Consider the following 13293-nt stretch of genomic DNA (forward strand, 5'->3'; position numbering starts at 1 on the left):
TTCCTTGTCTAAAACCAGAAGCATGCTTGGGAAAGCTGGTAATGGTTTGGTGTCAGGGCACTGGGGAAGCCGCAGCCTGGGATCCTGAGAATCCAGCTCCTCCCACTGCGTGAGGCTGCAGTGGGCAGTTCCGAGGCTGTTGTGTGCTTGGTTTCTGATGTTCTTGAGATTCCCTGTGTTCCTCTTGTGCTTCCAGTAGACTCTTTCCCTCATTGTGTGGTGGCTTTCTGCTGACTTTGTTTCCTTTCTCCCCCGGAAATGGTTCATCAGGGGCTGCACTTGTCAGTTTGGCATAAGGCAGCTCATGCAAGACCTCCTGATCCCAAACGTACCTATTGCCGTACCTTCTGATCTCCAGGTTCTCTCTCTCTCAGGACGACCTGCTAGTCCAGGTCACCCCTGTGTTTTCTCTATAAGCGTATGTTCAACTTTTTCCCGTTTCAAAGATTGGGTTAGAACTCTCTGTACATTTTAGTGGTTAACTCCTGTGAGGTAGAAGTTAGACTTACTAATGAGTTAGTAGGTCTTAGAAATGGCTTCCTACTATGTGCCTCTTAACTGTAAGCAGTACTTCTAGAGCCTTGAATTCTATTCCTCTTCTCCTTCATTTTACTGTGTTGCTTTATTCTGTGACAAAACACCTATCTCTCCATCATACTTTAATGGGTGCACAGAATTGTATTAGGCGAATACATCATAACTTAATTAAAGTATGAATAGTTTATACTTACATATCTTGGGTGTGTATGTGTGATGTGTATGTGTGTATGAGATATGTGGATGTGCACACATGTGTATGTAGCGGTGTGAGCCAGTTCATGTGTGTGCTCATTCATTGTGTGTGCCTGTGTGTGTGGAGGGTAGAAGTCATGGTCAGATGTCCTTTTCATTTGCTCTCTGCCTCAGTTTTGAGACAAGTTCTCCCACTGGAGTCAGTGCTTGCCGATTGGATGGAATGGTAGGCTAGTGAGCTCCAGGGGTTGGCTTGGCCCTGCCTCTCCGTTACTGAGATGATAGATGTGCTGCCATGCCTGGCTCCCTACGTGGTGCTGAAGATACAAATTCAGGTTTTCATGTTTGAGGGTCAAGTGCTTCACTGAATGAAGCATTTCCCCAGTCCTTTGATACAGATTTTTAAAAAATACATATTTAGGTAGAAGCTCAGCCATGATAAATATTACTATCTGTATATCTTTTGATATGAGAGTTTCTTTTCTAAAAACTTTACCCACTTATTTTTTGGGTATGGATATTTTGCCTGCATGTGTATCTGTGCATCATGTATTTGAGTAGTGTATTGTCAGATTCCCTGAGACTAGAATCCCAGATGGTTGTGAGCTACCGTGTGGGTGCTGGGAATTGAACTCAGGTCCTCTGGAAGAACAGTCAGTTCTCTTAACTGCTGAAGTTAAGTGTATCTCCAGCCTCATGATGGCTTCCTTATGAAAATTTATAAACTAGATTTGACAACTCAAGGCTCAGCATGGATTTTAGGCTGCATTTCCAATGAATGGTTACATTCTTCTCACCAGCATGAGACTGTAGCTTTCCTGTCCTGGTTGCACATTGATATTTGGTGTAATAGTATTTTCTTTTGTTTTTATTAGTGTATACCAGTCATATTGACAATGGGTTTCATTACGATATTTTCATGCATGTTCACCCTATCACTCTTTGCTGTCCCCTCCCACTCTTCTGACTCCTCCCTCTTTCCAATTACTCCCCTTTGTCTTTCATATAATAATAATCTTTAAAACCGAATGATGATAATAATATGACATATCTTTTGTACCTTTTGTAGCATACCTCCTTTAAAGGACCCAGCTACCGAGTTCAAAAGTACTGAAATGAGTAAAATAATTTGTCAAGGCTAAAAAGTTTATAGGAATGACCAGTGGCCTAGGAAATGTACAGACAATCAGAATATTGAGGTAAGAAAATCAGTCCGGAGCCGGGTGGTGGTGGCGCACGCCTTTAATCCCAGCACTCGGGAGGCAGAGGCAGGCGGATCTCTGTGAGTTAGAGGCCAGCCTGGTCTATAAGAGCTAGTTCCAGGACAGGCTCCAAAGCTACAGAGAGACCCTGTCTCAAAAAATCAAAAAAAAAAAAGAAAGAAAGAAAGAAAGAAAGAAAGAAAGAAAATCAGTCCGAGGATTGGAAAGGACAGCAGACGGCACAGATGAGAAAGACCTTATGTGACTGAGGACATCAGAACGGTGGATGGAAAGGCGGGCAGCAAAGAGGAGAAATTCAGCAGAACCTGAGCCTCTGAAGATAAAAAAGGAAATGTTGGGAATGAATACTCAGTGAATCTTAATTTTAAAAATGAACCAACAATCGCTGCTCAGCCTTTTGGCTATAATCAAGTGTAAAAATGAACAAACATGTCAAAAGTATATCTAATAGTCTAGAACAGTAAGACATAGAATATTTGGAGTGGAGGATGAGGTCAAGAAAATACGACATTCAAACATCAACATGGGGAAAAAATGAGACAGCTTCTTGGTGAGGACCCAGGGTCCCTCTGGTTTTCTGTGGTGGACACTTTCAGGCTTTCCTTGCAGCCTGTCCCCACTCCTTCATGACTCGGCTCTCTGCCAGGGACCCCAACCCGTCCAGGTCCAGGCTTGTCCCCACTCCTCTGTGGCTCTGCTGAGACGTAGGGCAGCTCTCTGCCAGGGACCCCACAGCCACTGCGCTTGACTGGGAATCAAGAACTCCACAGTCACTCTATTGGTTGGGACCCAAAATGGGCAACAGCAACCACAGAGCAGAATACCATCCCAAAAAAGATGAGACCAGATATCCACACCAAGAAACATTTCAAATGTCCTAATTCTAGAAGCCTAGATCCCAGTGCAATCAATTGACTTAAACCATCTCTTGTCTAAAAGACAAAACAAAAACAAAACAAGCAAACAAAAACACCAAACCTCACCAGCAAAGACACTCATAGCTGAGAGCAAGAGACAGGAAGCCAAGTTACCAAGCAGGCAGAAGCCAAAACACTTGACACAGCTGTTCTGATATAAGTAGTTCAAAACTATCCATAAAGAATAGGGATGGGAGGAGTGCACGGCACCTCCAGCTCCTTCTGCAGGGGCATCTTTGTTTCACAAGACCCTGCCTCCCCCCAAGCCTGCGCTATTGTCTGCGAGGTCTTTGGCCCAGGAATAGTTCCTGCTTCTGCACTGAGGAGATCCACCCAAAGAGTCAGTCACAGCATAGATTGGACCAAGACACCAATACTCTCCTGATTGCATTTGAAGGAAGAGATGGGCAGGTGCCAATGCAATAATTCTTCCAACAACCTGAAAGGCAACATAACAACACCAGAATCCAGGGATCGTGCAACAAGAAGACTTGAACACCCTATTCCAGAAGAAGTATAAGAAATTGACTTTAAACGTAACATTATGAAAATAATAGAGGACCTTAAACAGGGGGTGAAAAACTGCTTTAAAGAAACAAAGAAGACAAACAAAAAGGTAGAAGAAATGAATAAATCTCTCAAAGATATCCAAGAAAACCAAGAAAAAGCAATCAAACAGGTAATGGAAACAGTTCAAGACTTGAAAAATGAAATGGAGGTAATGAAGAAAACTCAAACCGAGGGAAGGCTGGATATGGAAAATCTGGGTAAACAAACAGGAACTACAGAGATAAGTATAACCAACAGAATACAAGAGATAGAAGAAAGAATCTCAGACACTGAAGATACTATAGAGGAAATAAACTCATTGATTAAAGAAAATAACAAATCCAACAAATTCTTAACTCAAAACATCCAGGAAATCTGGGACACCATGAAAAGACCAAACCTAAGAATAATAGGGGTAGAAGAAGGAGAAGAATTACATCTTGAAGGCCCAGAAAATATATTCAACAAAATTATAGAAAAAAACTTTCCCAACCTAAAGAAGGATATTCCTATGAAGGTACAAGAAGCATACAGAACACCAAATAGACTGGATCAAAAAAAAAATCCCCTCGCCATGTAATAATCAAAACACAAAACATACAGAATAAAGAACAAATATTAAGAGCTGCAAGGGAAAAAGGACAAATAACATATAAAGGGAAACCTATCAAAATTACACCTGACTTCTCTATGGGAACCATGAAAGTCAGAAGGTCTTGGATAGATGTGCTGCAGACACTAAGAGACCATGGAAGCAAGCCCAGACTACTGTACCCAGCAAAATTTGCATTCACCATCAATGGAGAAAACAAAATATTCCAGGACAAAAACAGATTTAAACAATACGTAGCCACAAAACCAGTCTTACAGAAAATACTAGAAGGAAAGTCACAAACCAAGGAAGCCAACAACACCCATAATAACACAAGCATCTGACAACCCTCCACCAGCACAACTCAAAGAAGGGAAACACACAAACACTACCACCAGAAAAAAATAACAGGAGTTAAAAACCACTGGTCATTAATATCACTTGATATCAATGGACTCAATTCACCTATAAAAAGGCACAGGTTAAGAGAATGGATACGAAAACAGGATCCAACATTCTGCTGTTTACAAGAAACACACCTCAACCTCAAAAACAGACACTACCTCCGAGTAGAGGGTTGGGACAAGGTTTTCCAATCAAATGAACCAAAGAAACAAGTGGGTGTGGCTATACTAATATCTAACAAAATTGATTTCAAACTAAAATCAATCAGAAGAGATGGTGAAGGACACTTTATACGAATAACAGGAACAATTCATCAGGAGGAAGTTTCAATCCTGAATATCTACGCCCCTAATATAAAAGCACCCACATATGTAAAAGAAACATTACTACAACTCAAAGCATACATCAAACCCCACATTCTAATAGCAGGAGATTTCAACACTCCTCTCTCACCAATGGACAGGACAACCAGACAGAAACTTAACAGAGAAATAAGAGAACTAACAGATGTAATGAACCAAATGGACTTAACTGCCATCTATAGAACATTCCACCCAAACAGAAAAGAATATACCTTCATCTCAGCATCTCATGGAACCTTCTCAAAAATTGATCACATAATTGGTAACAAAGCAAACATCCATAGAAACAAAGAAATTGTAGCAACCACCTGTGTACTATCAAATCAGCATGGAATAAAGTTAGAATTCAACAACAATTCTACCCCCAGAAAGCCTACAAACTCATGGAAACTGAACAGTCAACTACTGAACCACCCCTGGGTCAAGGGAGAAATAAAGAAAGAAATTAAAGTCTTCCTTGAATTCAATGAAAATAAAGACACAACATATCCAAACCAATGGGACACTATGAAAGCAGTGCTAAGAGGAAAGTTCATAGCACTAAGTGCTCACATAAAGAAAACAGAGAAAGCTCACATTAGATTTAACAGCACACCTGAAAGCTCTAGGAAAAAAAAAGAAGCAGACTCACCCAGGAGGAGTAGAAGACTGGAAATAATCAAACTGAGGGCTGAAATCAACAAAATAAAAACACAGAAAACAATCCAAAGAATCAATGAAACAAAAAGCTGGTTCTTGGAGAAAATCAACAAGATCGACAAACCCCTATCCAAAAAAATCAAACGACAGAGAGAGAACACGCAAATTAACAAGATCAGAAATGAAAAGGGGACATAACCACAGACACAGAGGAAATTGGGAGAATCATTAGATCTTGCTACAAAAGCCTGTATGCCACAAAAGTGGAAAATGTGAAAGAAATGGACATTTTTTAAAGATAAGTTTCATATACTAAAATTAAATCAAGACCAGGTGAACAATTTAAATAGACCTGTAAGTCACAAGGAATTAGAAGCTGTCATCAAAAACCTCCCTACCAAAAAAAGCCCAGGACCAGATGGTTTCAATGCAGAATTTTACTAGAACTTCCAAGAAAAGTTAATACCTATACTCCTTAACGAGTTTCACAAAATAGAAACAGAAGAGTCATTGACAAACTCCTTTTATGAAGCTACAATTACCCTGATACCAAAACCACACAAAGACCCAACCAAGAAAGAGAATTATAGACCAATCTCACTCATGAACATCAATGCAAAAATTCTCAATAAAATTCTGCAAACCGAATCCAAAAACGCATCCAAAAAATTATACTTCAAGTAGGCTTCATCCCAGAGATGCAGGGCTCGTTCAACATATGAAAATCTATCAATGTAATCCATCACATAAATAAACTGAAAGAAAAAAACCATATGATCATTTCATTAGATGCTGAAAAAGGATTTGAGAAAATTCAACATCCCTTTATGATAAAGGTCTTAGGTAAGGTTCATACCTAAATATAATAAAAGCAATATATAGCAAGCCAACAGCTAACATCAAATTAAATGGAGAGAAACTCAAAGCCATTCCACTAAAATCAGGAACAAGACAAGGCTGTCCACTCTCTCCATACCTCTTCAATATAGTGCTTGAAGTTCTAGCAATAGCAATAAGACAACATAAGGAGATCAAGGGGATTCAAATTGGAAAGGAAGAAGTCAAACTTTTGTTATTTGCAAATGATATGATAGTGTACATAAACGACCCCAAAAACTCTACCAAAGAACTCCTACAGCTGATAAACACCTTTAGTAATGTGGCAGGATACATGATCAACGCCAAAAAATCCTATACACAAAGGATAAAGAAGCAGAGAGGGAAATTAGAGAAACATCACCTTTCATGATAGCCACAAATAGTATAAAATATCTTGGGGTAACTCTAACCAAGGAACTGAAAGACCTATTTGACAAGAACTTTAAGTCTTTGAAGAAAGAAATTGAGGAGGATACCAGAAAATGGAAAGACCTCCCCTGGTCTTGGATTGGGAGAATCAACATAGTAAAAATGGCAATTCTACCAAAAGCAATCTATAGATTCAATGCAATTCCCATCAAAATCCCAACACAATTCTTCACAGACCTTGAGAGAACAACAATCAACTTTATGTGGAAAAAAACCCCAGGTTTAGCCAAAATAATCCTATACAATAAAAGTACTTCTGGAGGCATTATCATCCCTGACTTCAAACTTTATTACAGAGCTACAGTAATGAAAACAGCTTGGTATTGGCACAAAAACAGAGATGTTGACCAGTGGAATCGAATTGAAGACCCAGATATTAATCCACAAACCTATGAACACCTGATTTTCGACAAAGGAGCTAAAATTATATAATGGAAGAAAGAAAGGATCTTTAATAAATGCTGCTGGCATAACTGGATGTCAACCTGTAGAAGAATGAAAATAGACCCATATCTATCACCATGCACAAAACTCAAGTCCAAATGGATTAAAGACCTTAATATAAATCTGACCACACTGAACCTGATAAAAGAGAAAGTGTGAAGTAGTCTGCAACACATGGGCACAGGAGACCACTTCCTACATATAACCCCAGTAGCACAGACAATAAGAGAAACAATGAATAAATGAGACCTCCTGAAACTGAGAAGCTTCTGTAATGCAAAGGACACTGTCATTAAGACAAAAAGGCAACCTACTGAATGGGTGAAGAACTTCACCAACCCCACATCAGACAAAGGTCTGATCTCCAAAATATATAAAGAACTCAAGAAACTAGACATTAAAACTCTAATTAACCCAATTAAAAAAATGGGGTGCTGAACTGAACAGAGAATTCTCAACATAAGAAGTTTAAATGGCCAAAAGACACTTAAGGTCATGCTCAACCTCCTTAGTGATCAGGGAAATGCAAATCAAAACAACTTTGAGATACCATCTTACACCTGTCAGAATGGCTAAAATCAAAAACACCAATGATAGCCTATGCTGGAGAGGATGTGGAGTAAGGGGAACACTCATCTATTGTTGGTGTGAATGCAAACTTGTGCAACCACTTTGGAAATCAGTGTGGTGGTTTCTCAGGAAACTGGGAGTCAACCTACCTCAGGATCCCACAATTCCACTTTTGGGAATATAACCAAGAGATGTCCAATCATACTACAAAAGCATTTGTTCAACTATATTCATAGCAGCACTATTTGTAATAGTCAGAACCTGGAAACAACCTAGGTGCCCCTCAATAGAAGAATGGATAAAGAAGGTGTGGCACATAAACACTTTAGAGTTCTACTCAGCGGTAAAAAAACAATGACATCTTGAATTTTGCATGCAAATGGATGGAAATAGAAAACACTTTACTGAGTGAGATATCCCTGACCCAAAAAGATGAATATGGTATGAACTCACTCATAAGTGGATTCTAGTCATAAACAAGGGGCATTGAGCCTATAATTCGTGATCCTAGAGAAGCAAAATAAGAAGGTGAACCCAAAGAAAAACATATATTTATTCTCCTGGATATTGGAAGTAGACAAGATCGCTGGGCAAAAGTTTGGATCATGGGGGTGGGGGTGGGAAGGGGGAAAGGGGAGATGGGGAGAGAGAAGGGAGAAGGGGAGGATTGGGGAGAGCTTGGAGGAATGGAATGGTTGAGATGGAGGAAGGGTGGATATGGGAGCAGGGAATAAGATATCTTAACTAAGGGAGTCATTTTAAGGTTGACAAGAGACTTGGCTCTAGAGGGGTTCCCAGGTGTCCAAGGAGATGTCCCCAGCTACATCCTTGGGCAGCAGAGGAGAGGGTGCCTGAACTGGCCTTCTCCCATAGCCACACTGATGAATATCTTGAGTATCACCATAAACTCTTCATCTAGTCTAATCTAGTCTGCTTGGATGCACACCTTCCTTGCCTGTTTGGATGCACACCTTCCTAGACCTGGATGGAGCGGGGAGGGCCTTGGATTTCCCACAGGCCAGGGCACCCTGACTTCTCTTAGGACTGGAGAGGGAGGAGGAGTGGGGAGAGTGGGAGGGAAATGGGAGGAGGTGAAAATTTTTAATAAATAAATAAATAAATATGTAAAAAAAAGAATAGAGATGGTCAATATGTATTAATAAATGGAGCAGTACACCAAGAAGACACAACATAGAAAATATATACATCAAATTCTTTGGTTCCAACTTCCATAAAAAGATGGGAGGTCCTGATGCAATTCTAGTGGGTGACTTCTACACCTTACTCTCTGCAGTTGATCAGTCATCCAGACTAAACGTCCACAAAGAAACTTGAAAATTCATCTGCACTGTAGACCAAACGACTTTAACAGATGTTAAAGAATATTCCACAAAAGTTGTCTTAACAAATACAAAAGAGTTTAAATAATTTCTTGGAAACTAATAACAAGAGAAACCACAAAAAGTATACAAATACGTGGAGACTGGGCAGTACCCGTTAAATTTTTATTTTAAAGTTTTCATTTATGTGTATGTATGTATGTGTCTCTGGATATGACACATATATGTGAGTGACCACGTAGATCAAAAGAAGGCCTTGATCCCCTAGAGCTGGGATCGCAGGCCATCCTGAGGCACCTGGTACGATGTTGGCAACTGAACTTGATTCTCTAGAAGGCAGCAAGCACTCATAACTACAGAGCTCTCTCCAGCCCCTGAGACAATATACTCTTGAATGGCCAGGGTCACTGAAGAAAGGTGGGAGGAAATTAAAACCTTCCTAGAATATAAATGTAAATGAAAACACAACTTATTAGTTAGTACTTTGGGGGACACAGCAAAGGCTAAGAGGGAAGCTTATAACTGTGAGTGCTTAGATAAAAAAAAAATCAAATCACTCTTAAATAAATAATGATGTACCTCACAACTTCAGGAAACCGCCAAGCCAACCCCAAGAGCACTAACAAAGGCGAGGGGAAAAGTAAATGAAATGGAGACAACAAGAAAAATATAAAGAAACAATGAAATAAAATTTTGGTTTTTTGTAAAAATAAACAAGGTCAAAAAACTCTTAGCCTGAGGAAGGAAAGGAAGGATGGAGGGGTCAAAGTAATAAAATTGGAAATGAAAAGGGGACATATACCACTAAAAAGTGAAATAATCACTACAAAATGACATAAATATACATACTGCTTATGCAACAAGAGGATACACAAACATGAACCCTGAGAAACTACTAAAGTATAAGAAATACATTAAAATGGGCAAGATAGGTGGACACCCATTTTAAATGTCAATGTGTGAATGGCTAATAAACATGAAAATATTCAACTTCTCGAGGTATTAGGTAAATGAGACATCACCAGACACTCTCGAGTGGTTAAAATTAGAAAGATTCCCAAAACAAGATGGAATAGCAGGTCTTATAGTCAGCTAACGGGTGCATAAGTTAGCAGAGTTGGTTTGGGATTTTCTATACACACTGAAAGACCATACATGCATAGTCTCAAGTCCCAGCAACAGTCCTGTTAGACAGATTTCCAAAGCATGGCTATGTATGTGTGTGCAAGAGACTCATTCAAGAATGTTTATGAGAATTACTCATAACGCATTAATCTGAAATAAGCCCAAGTTTTCTTTCCAAATATTCAATTGTTTCCAAACTATATTCAATCAACAGAATAAAACAATAACAAAATGAATGAACTCTAGCTACAAGTAGTGACGTGGGTGACTATTTTAATCCTAGTGTTCGGTGAAGGCAGGCATAGAGGATAAAAAGTAGGTTCATAAAGTTTAAAAAAAAACACACATGAAACTAAGCTAAGGCATTGGATATATGCTTCCATCATAGAACTCCAAGAGGATGGAAGTTAGCTACTTGTAGTTACCTCATGGGGACGTGTGGGGTGTGTGGAGACTTGAACATGGAAGAAACATGAAGAATACTTGTGGGCACTGAGAATATTCATATTTACTCTGAGTGGTTAGTAATATGGGGATTTATTTTTATGAAAATTCTATTAGTTTCTCTTTTCTGTTCATTTTTCATATTTCATAATAAAAAAGTTAAGAGCAAGTAGACACTGTTCTCCTTCCCTCGGCCGCGTTTTGAACGCTCTCAGAACTCACCTGAATTCCCTGACCACCCATCATTTTGTTAAGCTTTGTTTCAGAGGGAGCGCTCTACACACACTAATCTTCTCTATGTTCCAATCCTTATTAAATCTTTTGCCTTTACCTTTAGTTTTATTCCAAACCTGCCAGCTTTTAGCTGCCTTACTGCTATGCTAAGTATAATTTCTTTACATTTTAGAGTAGAGACAAGATCACGGGAGAGGAGAGGGGATGAAGCTGGCAGGCTAGGATGCTGTGAGAATAGTATTTGAAGGTACCGGAATCACCAAGAATGAATTTAGGCCTGAAACTGGGGGTGCAAGGGAGTGGCAGGGAGCCAGGGGGAGATGATCCAGGAGATGGGGGCTGTTGGAAGTGTGGCGGGATTACAGACAGAAAAGCCCATGACAATGGGGAGAAGATGCCTTTGCTACAGCAACCCCAGTACAAGTATCAAGTTCGACAAAAACTCTACAGTTAAAACAATGGATAGACAAATAGTTACCTTGCCTTTGAAGTGTTCTGCAATCAGGTTGCACAGCGTTGTTCTCCCTGAGCTGCCAGGCCCAAATATAAAGATTTTACATGGCGGGATGGGCATAGGTGGTAGAAGGTAGGGACGGGGGTTCAGCGAAAATAATCTTAGTGTTTCTTCAGAAGAAAGGCAGTACATTTTACCTAGAAAACTTAAAATACACCGTAAGAGTAAACGACAGAAAGCATCATGCACAGGTTTAAAATGTAGGCTCTAGGAAGCTTACTAACCTCACAGAAAAATCTGCTGATCCCGAATAAATGTTCCCATCCTTCAAGGCCAGGGGACAAGAACGCCCCCACTTACTGCGGCACCATCTGTACCGTGGAGCGATGAGTTTATACGATGAGACTGTACGGAACAGTTCTTCCTGCGAAGCACAGATGCTACCTCAGAATGTGAGCCTCGGCTCTGCTGACAGCAGCGGTACCAGAGAGTTATTTTTTGATAGTACTTAACTAAAGCACAATTTAGAATACACATGTTGGCTATAGTTTCTTTACTAATTCAAGATTTATTTAATAAGATTAGCATTTATTTTAAATCAGTCTGTGTGTGCACATGTGTGTGCATGTGTGTGTCTGTGTGTGCATGCATGCACATGCGCGTGCATGCGTGTGTGTAGCACAAGGAACACAGTGGCATCAATTCTCTCCTGCCACCATGAGGGTTTCAGAGTTTGAACTCAGGTTGCCAGGTTTGGTGATAAATGCCTTAACCACTTTAGCTATCACTCTCATCCAGCACTCATTTCTTTAAGAAAATCTTATTAAATTTTACAAATAATTTTCTTTCATGTGGTAATAAATGTCATCTACAGATCCACATCTAATCAGTATCTGAAAATATCCAACTGATAAACTTTTAAGATGTGCCAAACTCTATGGTTAATGAATGAATCCAGGTCTAAACTGTTTTCTGTTGTTCTTTGGTTGGTTGTTTTGTTTCTGTTTCTGAATTTTGTTTTCGTTGCTGTTATTTGTTGGTTTTTCAAGACAAGATTTCTCTGTGCAGCCCTGGCTGTCCTGGAACTCATTCCCTAGACCATGCTGGCCTCAAATTCTTTGTTTTAAGGCTGGGTCTCACTATGTAGCCCTGGCTGAACTTGCTCTTGAGACCAGGCTGGCCTTGAATTTACAGATATCTGCTTGCCTCTGCCTCCCAAGTGCTGGGATTACAGACATGCACCATCACACTTGGCTCGAAGCTTTTCAGGGCCAAACAGTATTCCACTATATGTGCATAGATCGTCTTTTCTCAGCGACTCCCTCACTGATGGACGCTGGAGGTTTCGACCTTTTGGCGATTTAACAATAACTTTCCTGACTCTGTTTGCATTCCTGCTTGGAGGAAATGCCTAAGAGTAAATTACTGAATCCTTTTCTGAGGAACCACTCAGCTGTTTTAAGAAGCAGGAGACCATTTTGTATCTGCAGTACTAGATAAGACTGCGCTAGAGTGCCCCTCCTTCTCAGGCCTGGCACCTGCAGCTGCCTCCCTCTTCACAGTCCCGCAGGCTTTAATTCTCTACCTAGTAGACTTCCAGCTACCAGCATCTCTCACTTGGAACTGAGTTTATGTCAAAGGGATATTTGGTAGCACAACCTACTCTCTGTGCCTTTTCTCTGCCTCCTTTCTAGGAATCGAGAGCCCGGCTATCAATGTGCACTCTGAGACCTCCCCCATTCTCAGAAAAGTCTAAGAAGAGACTCCTTGCTGCTTCTGCCAGTAAGCTCTGGTTTACTCTCTCCAGAGCCCATCCTGCTATCTCTGGTAGTGGAGCCTGCACTTCCCTCAGAGTCCTGACTACACTGTTCTCTGTCTGTCTGTCCATGGCACTAATAATTCTTGTAATAAACTCTTTAATTCCTGTTAATTCTCAGTGTCCCCTTTGAACCCTA

The 13293-nt window shown here is 40.2% G+C and overlaps 1 protein-coding gene across 2 annotated transcripts in view; it reads right to left on the reverse strand.

Annotated features, from left to right (window-relative positions):
• Ak9 (adenylate kinase 9) overlaps positions 1-13293 on the reverse strand; it is a 144134-nt gene that overhangs the window by 95184 nt on the left and 35657 nt on the right. For both annotated transcript variants that reach the window (XM_048424988.3, XM_048424987.3), the window contains exons 12-13: positions 11623-11762; positions 11363-11543 (exon numbers count right to left, since the gene is read on the reverse strand). In XM_048424988.3, coding sequence (XP_048280945.3) covers positions 11363-11543; positions 11623-11762 — 321 coding nt within the window. The remainder of the gene's footprint in view (positions 1-11362; positions 11544-11622; positions 11763-13293) is intronic.

The sequence above is a fragment of the Myodes glareolus genome, chromosome 1 (assembly GCF_982192425.1).
Source record: "Myodes glareolus chromosome 1, mMyoGla1.1, whole genome shotgun sequence".
Lineage (NCBI taxonomy): Eukaryota > Metazoa > Chordata > Mammalia > Rodentia > Cricetidae > Myodes > Myodes glareolus.